Raw genomic sequence first — 15214 nt, 5'->3', positions numbered from 1 at the left:
AATGGAAACAAGCCTATTGTGTCTAACTTATCCTCATAAGACAACCTGCTCAGTTATCAATCTATTAAACCTCCTTTGAACTGTCTCCAACTGAAGTATAATATCCCTCATTTTATGTTCAATTCCTCTCATAGTAAAAGATAGCATTCCATTAGCCTTCTTAATGACTTGCTATACCCGCAAACTAATGTTTTGTGATTGATGCACTAGAACACCTGGATCCCTCTGTATCTTGGAATCTTTTAGTCATTCTCTGTTTAAATAATACTCTGCTTTTTTATTCTTCATGCCAAAGTGAACACTTTCACACCATAGTTCACTCCAACTGCTAGAGTTTTGCCTACTCACTCATCCTATCTATGTCCTCTTCACAAAATGATTTCCTACCTACCCTGGTGTGATCTGCAAACTTAACTACCAAGCCTTCACTTCCCGCCACTAAATCATTGATATAAATTATCCCTTCCATCTCCTGATTTACAGCTATAACTGAATGCTTTTTCTGTCCTCTATAGTGAAGACAGAAGCAAAATTTTTGTCCATTTCACCATTATCTATTAACCTCCCATTATCAGTCTCCATATAATAAATTAATAAAAGTGAAGGAGATCTTGTACTTCTTCCTGAGGTGGGGGGGGGGGGGTGTTGGGGCCTCAGTTTAACATATCATTTGAAAAACAGTGCCTTCAACTGCACAGTTCCTCAGTACTGTGTCAGCAAAGAATACATGATCAAGGTCTGCATTTTCGCTCCCGAGTCAGGTAGTCGGAGTCGAGAAATTTTCACCTCAGGAGATACCTGAATGGTGGGATCTTCATTCCCGGGGATGGGTATGGGGTGGAGTCGATCCCATTGTCTCCCTGGATGCAGATTGGAGGTGGCCACAGCGGCTGCCGAGTGCTGAGGCAGGCTGTTGAAAAGGCCCACCTCAGTTCAATAGAACTTTATCCTAGTTGTTCTGTTAAATATTAGGCCATCGAGTCCTCAACATTCTCACACACTCGATACATGCCAACCCATACCCTCTACCTACACCCATGGGTCCTTATTATGCCAATGCCAACTTATTGCCAACTCATGCCAATGCACATCACCACTTACAACCCCCATGACAACTTAATGCCATCCCATATACTGTCCTTTTCCGTGAACACTCAAAGGATCGTCCCTTCAGTGCCTTTGGGTTTTAGTTTTTCCTACCAGTGGAAACATAGTCTCCTCCACTCTATCTAGGCCTCTCAGTACTCTAAGTTTCAATGTTTAATTACAGCCTTTATTGTGGCTTGAAAATGCTTCCATGCATTAAAGTCCATTCAAAACATCTAAATTCCCTCAAGTACTTAAATCCTTATATTGACTTGTATTCATCGCTCAAAGATAGCGAATCCATTAATAACTTCTGTGATCTGTCAAACTGTGAATTTAGGATCCCCGAGATAACAATAGGTTGTGGAAATTAGCCATGTAAGCCCTTGAGGTAATGTCAACAAAATATTATTGAATCTGTGAAAACAGATTTTTTTCAACTCTCACTGACACAGGAAACTTTTTTTTAAAATCACAGTTGGGGATTTTAAACTGCTTGACAGTTCTACAGACATTACCAACACCCCACGGGCATTTCCGACTACTCTAAATACCAATACAAATTCCCACACTGTTGGTTAAGGTCCTTACAAAAACCCCCGAGTTTGGGTTTCTCTAATGTGAGTCACTTTTTTCCTACTGGTGATAAAGGGATATGTCAGAAATGGGGGAGGGACTTCTGAATCCAGGTCCAGCCCACCACTTTCAAAGCCCGTGCAGTGAAAATCCAGGCACAAGTCTCGAGTTAGGTGTGGATTGAAGCTTTATTTTAACAACGCTCCCATTGAACCAAAGTAATTTGACTACAATTGTCAGGTCCATTTCAAGTGGCATGAATTAATAGTTTCTGAATTAATGAAGATAATGGAGAAAAGGAAGAGACAATGATGATGAGAAGGACATCAAACACACACTGTCCACAGAGCCTTCCACTCACGGTTAATTTGCTTCCAAGAGAGTTCCAGAGGGTCTTGGTCAAAGTTGCCACATCCAATGACTGTCGGATCCATTTGTCCAGATCTATAAAGGTCGCAAGTGCATCAGTAATGGGTTTTGTCTCCGGATTCTGGAAATGAAAAGAAAGAGGAAAAACACCCGAGGAGTTAAATTGAACTTTTAACTCACTAATGCATTCCACCCGAGATCACCATGTGTAAAAACACCACCAGTCTCCACTATACCCCGGGAACCAATCCTGTCCTGGTCTTGCAGCAACAGGCTCTGCCGGAGAGGTTTTAAATTGAAAGTGGATAAATATTTGAAAAATAAGAGTTAAAATATAATGGCAAGAGGACAGGAGATTAGAACTAAGTTGATAAGCTAACCCATGCAACCTACATGGTGGCCAAATACTTTTTTATTCTAACTTTGGCTAAAAATGCCCAAGTATGGTGTAGGCTTTTAATTAAGTGCTGGAGATTCAGAATTAGTGGCTAGGGGGCACAAGCTGGGGTTTCACCAGGAGACATTCAATGAAGGAAAGACTGAGATGTAAGGAGTTCATAGAATTTACAGTGCAGAAGGAGGCCATTCGGCCCATCGAGTCTGCACCGGCTCTTGGAAAGAGCACCCTACCCAAGATCAACACCTCCACCCTATCCGCATAACCCAGTAACCCTACCCAACACTAAGGGTAATTTTGGACACTAAGGGCAATTTATCATGGCCAATCCACCTAACCTGTACATCTTTGAACTGTGGGAGGAAACCGGAGCACCCGGAGGAAACCCACGCACACACGGGGAGGATGTGCAGACTCCGCACAGACAGTGACCCAAGCTGGAATCGAACCTGGGACCCTGGCGCTGTGAAACAATTGTGCGATCCACAATGCTACCGTGCTGCCCCAAGTTCTTTAAATAGTGATCCATAAAATATAGACCGCCTCAGGAATAATCTTTTAAAGTCATATTTCTGAAGAAATGTTGACCTTGATCTGTAACATTAACTCTGTTTCTCTAACCACATATACTGCCAGATCTGCCCAGCATTTTCTGTTTCTATTACTTTTAAGGTCTCTGTTCATTTTAAAGGAGCACATGGTGAAATGTGGAAATTACAGTACAATATTTGTGCATGAGTAGCTGACGCATGTATTTGATTGTCTTCTGTTTACTTTTAACTAAAGGATTCATTCATTTTAAACAAATAGGTTAATCTCGGTCAAAACTGAAGGTAGAGGAATGTGATAAGTTAAATGTTCATCCTTTAAGATCAAACAGTACTTTCCAGCTTACAAATATGCTGTCATAGACTTGAATCTCTTAATAAATTTACCAACAAAGGTGATTAATGCTTAGAACGAAGAATATGTCGAGCTGTCACTTCAACATGCTAAGAAACCATCATGCAAAGCATTCTGAAATGGGCCATTTCTCTCATGTTCATTTTCAGTCCAGGCAGGCTTCCTGATTATTAATACATTTTATTGTTGTAACATTTAACTCTTATACAGGGTATGAAGGACATCAGTTTACACTGGGCCAACAATTCATTCATATGACACATACCAGTGTTATAAACCTGCTCAAGTTGACTCAAATAACATTGCCAACACCAAGGACGGAATTATCCAGCCCTGTGGTCGCGGAAAATATGGCGTGCCAGCCAAAAGTCTACCGACATCGGTGGGACTGGAAGATCCCGTCGGCAGGCAGGGCTGGAAAATTCTAACTCTAGTCACACTCTGACCAGGAGCAACAATTCTTCTCATATTTACCAACACACTTGCACAGTAAGTTCTGCAGGCGGTTTTAGCATTAAAATACAGATGGGCAAGTTCTCCATCTCTCTCAACATCATGGGGCGGGGGCAGTTCCTGCTGATCTTCCCAAGAGCTTTAAATCTGCCTCACTGGTTATGGTTCTGTGGACAGTGCAATGCTGGAGATGCAGCAGTCTGAGATTTCAGTCTCATCTGGACTTCACCATTTGCCTAAAGCTACTTGCAATCAAGTTCAGATTACTCAATTAGGCAGCATTTAATCTCCTGATACGTTCAAAAGCTGAAATGGGATAAGCTTCCGTGGAAAAAGGTAACCGTAAAATTTATGCAATTGGCATGCAAACTTCTGGTACAAGACTATTTCCTTTTCCATTGGCTTTTTGCAACATCTACAAGTGAACACCTGGATAACGTTCAATGCATCCATGTACTAAAGTCCATTAACAATGCCAAGACAAATAAACCTCAAGCTCAATTTAAATCATAGACTCGTACAGTTTTACAGAAGAGAGAGAGGCCCTTCGGCCCATCATGTCTGTGCCGGCCGTTAAGCACCTCTATTCCCATCCCATTTTCCAGCCCTTGGTCCATATCTTTGTATGCCATGACATTTCAAGTGCTCATCCAAATGCTTCTTAAAAAAGTGTAAAAGTTCCAGCCTCCACAACCCTTTCAGACAGTGGGCTCCAGATTTCCACCACCCTCTGGTTTTTCCTCTAAAACCCTCTAAATCTCCTGCTCCTCGCCTTAAATCCATGTCCCCACGTTATTGTCCACTCTACTAATGGGAAACGTTTCTTCCAATCTACCCTACCTATATCCCTGATAATTTTGTGCATCTCGATGAGGTTCTGCCCTCAGACTCTCTGCTCCAAGGAAAACAACCCAGCCTATCGAGTCTTTCTTCATAGTTGAAATGCTCCAGTCCAGGCAACATCCTGGTGAAGCTCCTCTGCACCCTTTCCAGTGCAATTACATCCTTCTGATCACCGAGGCGACCAGAACTGCACACAGTACTCTAGCCGAGGCCTAACGAGCACTTTATACAGCTCCATCATAACCTCCCATTCTTATAGTCTATGCCTCGGCTAATAAAGCAAGTATCCCATTTGCCTTCACAAGCATCTTAACCTTCTGTCCTGGTGCCTTCAGGGGATCTTTGGACATGCACCCCAAGCTCCCTCTGATGCTCTGTACTTCCTAGCATCCTACCATTCTAATGCCTAGTTAGTCCTCTGAAAATGCATCACCTCACACTTTAAAAAAAATAAATTTAGCATATCCAATTTTTTTTTCCAATTAGAAGTTTTATTCCAGCCTAAAAACAAGCTCTCTGGCTAGATAACTAGCTTAAACTAGTTTACAGAAGATTTAATTTTTTAAAATAAAAGTTTAGAGTACCCAATTCTATTTTTTTCAATTAAGGGGCAATTCAGCGTGGCCAATCCACCTAACCTGCACATCTTTGGGTTGTGGGGGTGAAACCCATGCAGGCACGGGGAGAACGTGCAAACTCCACACGGACAGTGACCCAGGGCCGGGATTCGAACCCGGGTCCTCAGCGCCGTAGGCGGCAATGCTAACCACTGTGCCACCGTGCTGCCCAACCTCACGCTTTTAAGGGTTAAATTCCATTTGCCACAGTTCTGCCCATCTGACCAGCCCGTCTATATCATCCTATAATCTAAGCCTTGCTTCCTCATTAATTACCACACCATCTATTTTCATGTTGTCTGCGAACCTACTGATTATATCCTCCACATTCACATCTAGATCTATACTGTACAGTCAGCACTGACCCCTGCATTACTCCACAAAAACAACCTTTGATCATTACCCACTGCCTCCTGCCAATTTTGGATCCAATTAGCTAGATTGCCCTGGAACCCATTGCCGGGGGGGGGGGTGCTGTCAGGTACAGTTCTGGGTTAAAACAAAGAGAACAAAGAAAAATTACATCACTGGAACAGGCCCTTCGGCCCTCCAAGCCTGCGCCGATCCAGATCCTCTATCTAAAACTGACGCCTATTTTCTTGTTTTCTTGGGTTGTTTGTTATTGTGTCATTGTTAAGTATAAAATATATATTTTTTAAATATCCTTCATTGATCAAAGTCACACTGCAATGCAACAGACCTTTTTCAAACACCAGCTGAGTTTTCGGAGGACGTCAATGTATTTTTGGACCTGGAGGCGGATGGGCTCATGAAAGACTCGGTACAGGCTCACAGAAAGTGAGGTGTTTGAGGACAAATCAAGACGAAATCCCTTCACAATTTTCTTGTTCTTTTTCCAATAGTCACTGCATATATTTCAACGATTGAAGGAAGGAGAAAATACATTAAGGATTGCAGACTTTCCAGTGCCTAATTAATCCACATTTACAATCTGAATCAAAATACTACTTGTTAATGAGGATTTTCCTCCTTTCGTCGACCCACCCCAGATGATTTACCACAAGCCAAAGCCCTTTCATCCTCCACTTATACTGGAGACCGAGCCAGAAAAGAATACTAAGTGGGCCCATTGGGGAGGATGGTGGAAGTGGTTGTGTTGACCTATTAAATCCCAAGAGAATAGGGGCACAATCAAATGGGAAGAAAACAGAGTCCCGTTCTGGGCTGCAGTGCCAGACTGGCACCCAGGTGGCACTGCCAAACTGCCCAGATGCCACTGCCAGGGTGTTGGAGTGGCATCAGCAGTACTGGGATGGCATCCTGCCCAGAGGCCAACCAACCAGGTCTCTCCAATCACCTAGGAGACCCCCCCCCCCCAAAAAATGACGATCTGCCTGGTCCCCGTTTGTGAGGACCAGTGCTAAACGGCATCTGGCTGGAGTCTCCTTGGCAAAGTCAGTAGATCCCGGAAGCCGGTTGGATCTGGCTTCAACGTAGTTAAGTGAGGTATTGGATTATGAGCAGCAGATATCTAAATTGAGCATGCTCTGACTGGAAAAGAGAAGAAAATTGAGAAAGAGTTACACGATTGGTATTTTTAGAATTCTGAAGGGACTAAATAATGTCGACATCGCATCCTTCGCCTTGTTCAGAACTGTAGAACCAGTGGACACCATTTGCACTGGTAGGGGCTAAATTCAAAACTAATCTGTGAAAATATTACTTCATGAAGAAGTAGGCTGGAGAAGTAGGCTGCAAGGGTTGGGCACACTGGATATGTGGAGCTTGTTCAAGGAACAGCTATTGCATGTTCTTGATAAGTACGTACCAGTCAGGCAGGGAGGAAGGGGTCGAGCGAGGGAACCGTGGTTTACCAAAGAAGTGGAATCTCTTGTTAAGAGGAAGAAGGAGGCCTATGTGAAGATGAGGCATGAAGTTTCAGTTGGGGCGCTTGATAGTTACAAGGAAGCGAGGAAGGATCTAAAGAGAGAGCTGAGACGAGCAAGGAGGGGACATGAGAAGTCTTTGGCAGGTAGGATCAAGGAAAACCCAAAAGCTTTCTATAGGTATGTCAGGAATAAAAGAATGACTAGGGTAAGAGTAGGGCCAGTCAAGGACAGTGGTGGGAAGTTGTGTGTGGAGGCTGAGGAGATAAGCGAGATACTAAATGAATACTTTTCGTCAGTATTCACTCAAGAAAAAGATAATATTGTGGAGGAGAATGCTGAGACCCAGGCTATTAGAATAGATGGCATTGAGGTGCGTAGGGAAGAAGTGTTGGCAATTCTGGACAAGGTGAAAATAGATAAGTCCCCGGGGCCGGATGGGATTTATCCTAGGATTCTCTGGGAAGCCAGGGAAGAGATTGCTGAGCCTTTGGCTTTGATTTTTAGGTCATCATTGGCTACAGGAATAGTGCCAGAGGACTGGAGAATAGCAAATGTGGTCCCTTTGTTCAAGAAGGGGAGTAGAGATAACCCCGGTAACTATAGGCCGGTGAGCCTAACGTCTGTGGTGGGTAAAGTCTTGGAGAGGATTATAAAAGATACGATTTATAATCATCTAGATAGGAATAATATGATTAGGGACAGTCAGCATGGTTTTGTGAAGGGTAGGTCATGCCTCACAAACCTTATCGAGTTCTTTGAGAAGGTGACTGAACAGGTAGACGAGGGTAGAGCAGTTGATGTGGTGTATATGGATTTCAGTAAAGCGTTTGATAAGGTTCCCCACGGTCGGCTATTGCAGAAAATACGAAGACTGGGGATTGAGGGTGATTTAGAGATGTGGATCAGAAATTGGCTAGTTGAAAGAAGACAGAGAGTGGTAGTTGATGGGAAATGTTCAGAATGGAGTTCAGTTACGAGTGGCGTACCACAAGGATCTGTTCTGGGGCCGTTGCTGTTTGTCATTTTTATAAATGACCTAGAGGAGGGCGCAGAAGGATGGGTGAGTAAATTTGCAGACGACACTAAAGTCGGTGGAGTTGTAGACAGTGCGGAAGGATGTTGCAGGTTACAGAGGGACATAGATAAGCTGCAGAGCTGGGCTGAGAGGTGGCAAATGGAGTTTAATGTAGAGAAGTGTGAGGTGATTCACTTTGGAAAGAATAACAGAAATGTGGAATATTTGGCTAATGGTAAAATTCTTGGCAGTGTGGATGAGCAAAGGGATCTCGGTGTCCATGTACATAGATCCCTGAAAGTTGCCACCCAGGTTGATAGGGTTGTGAAGAAGGCCTATGGTGTGTTGGCCTTTATTGGTAGAGGGATTGAGTTCCGGAGCCATGAGGTCATGTTGCAGTTGTACAAAACTCTAGTACGGCCGCATTTGGAGTATTGCGTACAGTTCTGGTCGCCTCATTATAGGAAGGACGTGGAAGCTTTGGAACGGGTGCAGAGGAGATTTACCAGGATGTTGCCTGGTATGGAGGGAAAATCTTATGAGGAAAGGCTGATGGACTTGAGGTTGTTTTCGTTAGAGAGAAGAAGGTTAAGAGGTGACTTAATAGAGGCATACAAAATGATCAGAGGGTTAGATAGGGTGGACAGCGAGAGCCTTCTCCCGCGGATGGAGGTGGCTAGCACGAGGGGACATAGCCTTAAATTGAGGGGTAATAGATATAGGACAGAGGTCAGAGGTGGGTTTTTTACGCAAAGAGTGGTGAGGCCGTGGAATGCCCTACCTGCAACAGTAGTGAACTCGCCAACATTGAGGGCATTTAAAAATTTATTGGATAAGCATATGGATGATAAGGGCATAGTGTAGGTTAGATGGCCTTTAGATTTTTTTTCCATGTCGGTGCAACATCGAGGGCCGAAGGGCCTGTACTGCGCTGTATCGTTCTATGTTCTATGTTCTATGAGCAAGTGGCCAATCTTCATTACAGGCTGCCTAAGGAGATGGTGGAAGCAGATAGTACTTATTCATTCAAAAAGGCATTTCAGTGATTGTAAAGTAGTTGAGCACATCCTGAGAATATGAGGAAGCACTATTTAACAGAAGGCCTTTCTTTTTCATAGCCAACAGACTTACGATTATGCTTCCCCCATATCTCTCGCAGCTCTTCTGCTCTTGTCAGTTCTCACCTCCTGACTCAAAAGTGGGTAGGGTACATTCTATCATTATTTTTGTGGCCCTAGGTGCTATACTAATTGTACAAATGTCTGTTCACCAGGGTCCGAGTTAAAGAACTGGTCCAACCAATTGTGTGCAGTTTTTATTTTTCAGGCAATTTCTACACAACTCAATAAGAAAAAAACTGCATAAACATTATGGGGGCAATTCTCCCAAATGGAGCCCAAATGTTCGCGCTGTCATTAATGCCGTCGTATTTCACGACGGCGCAAGACGGGCACGGGGATGACCAATTCTGGCCCCCACAGGGGTCCAGCACAGTGCTGGAGCAGTTCACGCCACTCCAGCCTTCCTTCCCGGCGCCAAATGAGGACGCCGCGCCAACCTGCACATGTGCGGGGGACTTCTTTGACTCAACATGGCGTCAGTGTTCAGGGGCCGGCCGCGCAGTAAAATAGGTCGGGGGGGGGAGAAAGAGGCCAGCCCGCCAATTGGTGGGCCCCGATCGTGGGCCAGACCCCATCGGAGCCCCCCCCCCCCCCCCCCCCCCCCCCCCCACAGGCCGTCCGCCGACAGTTCGCACTGAGTTCCCACCGGCAGCGAGCACGGGTGAACGGCACGGGCAGGACTTTGTCATATCCACGCGGCCCATTCGGGCAGGTAAATCGCCGGTCCCACCAATTCCAGCGGCCCATGGTCGGTGCAGCACCAACCGTGCCGGCGCAAATGCCACCGATTCACCACACTTCGGAGAATCGAGCACCGCATCGAGGCGTTGTGGCACGGTTGCGGCGGTTCTCTGGCCCGGCGCGGGGCTCGGAGAATCGCCCCCATAAATTAGAATGCTCGTGTGTTTTTAGGGGTTAACTGAAAGTAGTTGTGATTGATTTTCAGCTCCACTGACTTTGCTAAACATTGACTACATTTTTGTTTGTCTAGGTTTACACTGATTGTGAGGGTAAGAGAGGAAACTGGGGAGAGGAAGTGTTATTCCTTCGGAATCGCAAATCGACCTTTGATATGCAACCCTCTTCTCAACAATTTTTGTTTCCCTTCTATCGTGAAGCTGCTGGATCTCATTCTGGTGCAGTTCTGTGCACATCTCTCCTGCAGGCCTGTTTGAATCTGGGACTAAAAGGACGCTAACCATTCTCACAAGAATATTTTCTGGTGCCTGGAACTGTGGTGCATTATTCCTCCTCATTGTCCTTTACCGCTCTATGGCCTTTTACCCAGCAGGTATTCTTTCCTCATCCAATACTACTCCTCCATTGTTTAGCCTGCTACAAGAACACAAGGAACAGGCCCATTGAGCCTGCTCTGCCATTCAGAAGATCATGGCTGATCGTGGGTTTCAATTGCACTTTCCTGCCCACTCCAGATATCCTTCAATTCCCAGGGAGACCAAAGATCTGTTTATTCCAGCCTTAATATGTATTCAATGTTGGAGCATCCAGAACCCTCTGGAAGGAGAATTCCAAAGATTCACAACTCTTTGAGTGAAGTGGTGAGGGAAGTAATAGAAGTGGTTGGACTGCTTTTGCTCATTTGCATTCTGGCCTATCCACCTGCAACCAAAGCAGTTCCCGCAATGGCTCCTCTACCCATATTCTTGCCTATGGTATAACTCAAAGATCCACCCTTCAATGCTTTATCTTCCTCACTCACATTCTTCCCTCTAGGATTATTGAATCGGTTTTAAATATATTTTAAATATAAAACAAAGGCGAGACAGGAGCTTTACTCTGTAACTGACCATGCTGTACCTGACCCTGAATGTTGGTGGGACAGCGTAAAAGATACTTTTTTCCCCGTCACAGAAAGACTGTGAAGACAGCTATGTTTTGAACTCTTTAAGTAGTACAGTGGTTAGCACTGTTGCTTCACAACTCCAGGGACTCAGCTTGGGTGACTTGTCTGTGTGGAGTCTGCACGTTCTCCGTATGTGTGTGGGTTTCCTCCAATTTCTTCCCACAAGGCCCAAAAGACATGATGTTAGGTAAATTGGGCATTCTGAATTCTCGCTCAGTGTACCCGAACAGGCGCCGGAATGTGGCAGCTAGGGGATTTTCACAGTAACTTCATTGCAGTGTTAATGTAGGCCTACTTGAGACACTAATAAAGATTATTATAAGTATGTCCTATACTGTATAAATATGGGATGGGGTTTTCAGTTGCCTTCGCAAATCAATAAGGAACACTTTTTCCGTTGATTATTCATGTATTAGTTGTTGAAGTACTGTAAATTAATGTTAATCTTAGTTTACAACAATTAGTCACTGGGAAATGTATCTCTCTGATTAAAAGTGGCTTATCTTTGGGGATTGTAGGACTGGTAATTAAAAATTTGCTCACTCGGTATGGATTAGGGAGTATAGTAAAAAACGGAAAGAAGGATACTTTGCGTCTAACCTGAACTGTATATAATTGTTACCAAAAAAGTTTCCCATTCCCCATTCTCATTCCTGAACTTCAAAACACAAATTCATGCACAGAAGTAAAGCAAAACATGAAGGAATGAATTAACATTCTATATCTCCAACTGTAAAGTCACCTTAACTCTATCAATGACACGTACTGTTTTCCCTTGAACACGTACCTTGTTTGCTTTGCAATGTGTTCAAAGCCACAGAGAACAACATAGTTTGTGAAGGCTGTGAAGTACCTGAAAATAGAGAAGCAATTACTCAAGGGAGAGAGAAAACACAGGCATGGTTCTGGTAGATCATCGAGTAACCAAAGAGACTAGTGGTAAAGTGTAAGAGTAGGAAGAGAAGTGGTGACAGATGAATGATGAGGACCAATTACTCAATTATGCTGGTTTCAAAACATCTCATACGTTCAAGAACTGATCGAGTTTGAATCGGTTCGTTTATGTAGATCAACATTACAGTTTGGAATGTTTCCAATCAAACCAGATAAGATTGTGCCTTTGACAGTTCAGAGATACAGCTGAGTGGCTCCCTTTCACACCCCTAAGTTCATTTCCATCCTAGGTGACTGCCTAAAATTAGCATTGTAAGAAGTCTTACAACCACAGGTTAAAGTCCAACAGGTTTGTTTGGAGTCACTAGCTTTCTGAGCACAGCTCCTTCAAACAGGCGAGTTAAAATTAGCATTGATCTGGTTGTCCATTAATTAAGAGCCGAAGGCCTGTTGAAGGATCCCTCTGGAAAATTTGTCCCTGATGAGCAAAGCCAATGTTCGGCCTCAAGTTCTTAAGTCACTGCCTGTGAAAGCTCAGTCTTTTCCCTAAAGCAGCATTTTTAAGAAAACCTTCCTGTGAGGCCAAAAGCAGGAGCCCTCCAGGTAGAGGAGGAGAGAGTCAAACCATTTTGAGGTGCCCTCTCTCCAAATTTAACTTTAAAATAAAAATTCCCATGGCATCAGGGCTACTATTATGGTGCTCTGTGGCTACAGCTGAAGTCAGTAAGGCGAGGAGGGCCTCAAAGCCTGCCTGGAATATTGGCCTCCTGGTGCTGCCATCTCGCCACCTCCAGGCAGCTAAATTGCAGACAACTGGCCTGGGGGAGTGGGTTGAGCCAGAGAACCGGCCCACTGGCCTACAAAGTGAATTTACACATTTTCCCCACATGCCACCCCCACTAGGGTCTAAAAATCCATTCTTTAATATGGGACCATAGACATATGTAGTTAAGACCAAATGGAGATTACCGAATCATAAAATCCCTACAGTGCAGAGTGGGTGGATCGGGCCATCAAGTCTGCACTGCCCCTCTGAAAAAGCACCCTATCTGGGCCCCCACCTTATCTCCGTAACCGCACCTAACCTGCCCATCTTTGGACTGTGGGTGGAAATTGGAGCACCCAGAAGAAACCCATGCAGACACGAGGAGAACATGTTGATTCCACCCTGCCACTCAAGGCTGGAATTCAACCCAGGTCCCTGGTGCTGTGAGGCAGCAGTGCTAGCCACTGTGCTGCAAGGCAAGTTTCCTTCCCTAAAATGCAATTCACCTGGTGCCAAACCACCAGTTAGCAGATCTGCTGAATGCAATCCTGCCATGCTGAAAGTTGAACTCTCAACCTGCAGGTTGAAAGTCTAGTGCAATAGCCACCAGGCTACCCTACCCAGTTAAGTTCAGTTTTGATCATCGCAAACTTTGGCACTAAATATTTAATCATTTTCATTTGCCGGGCACTTGAAACAATTAGCTAGCTCGCTTACCAAATGTAAACTCCCTTCAGCTGTTGTGTGTTTTTGAGGAGGTAGAGTTCTTTTTGGGTCAAAGCATCCAAGGTATCCTGAAGATGCAGGCAGTGTTCTTCGGATTCATTGCAGAGAGCCTCTAAACTCTCCTCCAAGACAAGGAGAGCCTCTTTCAGCTGTGGCCGATTCTTTTGATCGGAAGTTTCTAAAGAAAAGTGGACACTGTTACTGGTGTGGACATAAAGAACAGAGTTAGGGAGGGAAACCAAAAGCTTGGCAGCACAAAGCAAGTGTTGTACAGGACAGCCAATATTTGGTCCAAACAAAGGCAATGGAATGAAGGGTGTATAATCGAGCAGACAATTCAGTACCACTCATTTTGTACATATGCCCAAGACAAATTTCTACCTGAGCCACAACTGATCCAAGCCCCTACCAATTCAATACCAATGTGTGGAATTCCAATGAACTAAAACTCTATTATCTTCCCTTGTATAACATTGCAATAGAACTGTCACCTGTCCATTATAGTTATAGAAAATCAATACAGGCCCTGCTGCATTTAATTTTCAATCCATTAATATAAATGGACAGGCATGGCAGTCGCTCCTTATTAGCACTATTCAATCCCATAAGTGGGAGTCAACTTGCTGAGGAAGTGAAATGGCTCGTGGAAGGACATTTAGTTATTGGTCTTGCACTCTTGAACTCCATCTCTCAGAGTTTTGCCTACTCAGTTAATCCAACCATGGAACTTTCTGCTCTCATTTACACTATTTACCATGCCATCTAACTCGGCGATATCAGAAACTTGGAGCCATTGCCAAATATGATGAAAACCAGAGGTTCTCGTCCAAGTCCCTGGGGGACACCCACCAGTCACATCCTACTAATTTGAGTACGTAATCATTGTACCTACTCTGTCTCCTGCCTCCAAACCAATTCTTACCCAAGTTAGTTAATGGGCTGCCTGAAACTCCATGTACTCTTATTTTTGTTAACTGCATGAAACCTTGTTGAATGCCTTGTCGAATGCCTTCTGGGATCCATATCAATAACATCCACAGACACTTTACCTCCTCAAAAAATTAATTTGGCTTGTTAATCTTCTGTATTGTAGCCAATGCCCTTCTGCATAGTATGTCACATGATCACCTGACTTCATCAGAGGCACATGGGAGATTTCCTTCTCTCTTGCATCTTAGACTGTGAGCCCGATCCACTGGCCATGCTGTGCCCAAAAAGCAGCTCGTCGCAGCGCAGTGTGGCCAATAAAAGCCAGGAGACCCCGCTCGCAACGCCTCCTGATCTGGCGAGATGTTGCGATGTAAATCCGCCCATTGTAGGTGGGATGGCGTTTTAGCAAATCGTATATTAGAGCGAGACAGCAAGGTCGGGGACTTCAGAGATCAGGACGCCATTTTAAAATGGTATCCCGATCTCTTGCCGCAACTGAGGAGTTCCAGCGAGCGGAGCTCCTCGGTGTAGAAAACAAGGCTGTGTGTGGCCTCAGTCACACGTTCCCCACTGAGCCCCTTATTTACTGTGAGTGGCATTGTATAGCCACGTGTTTCTCGGCGCTGTGAGCACTGGAAAACTCACGGCTAAACGCGCTCGCTGTAGGACTCTGTTCCCATTTAGTTGAATCACGCCCAGCAAGAAAACAATAACCCTGCAATAAACTCTCACAACTGGTTAAATAACCTACGGTGTGACAACCTGGTTATCCTTTGTCTATACTGTAAGTTAAACGAAACCCGC

At 44.5% G+C, this 15214-nt stretch overlaps 1 protein-coding gene across 2 annotated transcripts in view; it reads right to left on the bottom strand.

Moving 5' to 3' along the window:
* LOC119972335 (ALS2 C-terminal-like protein) overlaps positions 1–15214 on the bottom strand; it is a 137037-nt gene that overhangs the window by 75443 nt on the left and 46380 nt on the right. For both annotated transcript variants that reach the window (XM_038808864.1, XM_038808865.1), the window contains exons 4-7: positions 13472–13658; positions 11882–11947; positions 5945–6110; positions 2024–2152 (exon numbers count right to left, since the gene is read on the bottom strand). In XM_038808864.1, the coding sequence (XP_038664792.1) occupies positions 2024–2152; positions 5945–6110; positions 11882–11947; positions 13472–13658 (548 nt within the window). The remainder of the gene's footprint in view (positions 1–2023; positions 2153–5944; positions 6111–11881; positions 11948–13471; positions 13659–15214) is intronic.

This window comes from Scyliorhinus canicula, chromosome 10 (assembly GCF_902713615.1).
Source record: "Scyliorhinus canicula chromosome 10, sScyCan1.1, whole genome shotgun sequence".
NCBI lineage: Eukaryota > Metazoa > Chordata > Chondrichthyes > Carcharhiniformes > Scyliorhinidae > Scyliorhinus > Scyliorhinus canicula.
This window is presented reverse-complemented; position numbering and strand designations above follow the sequence as displayed.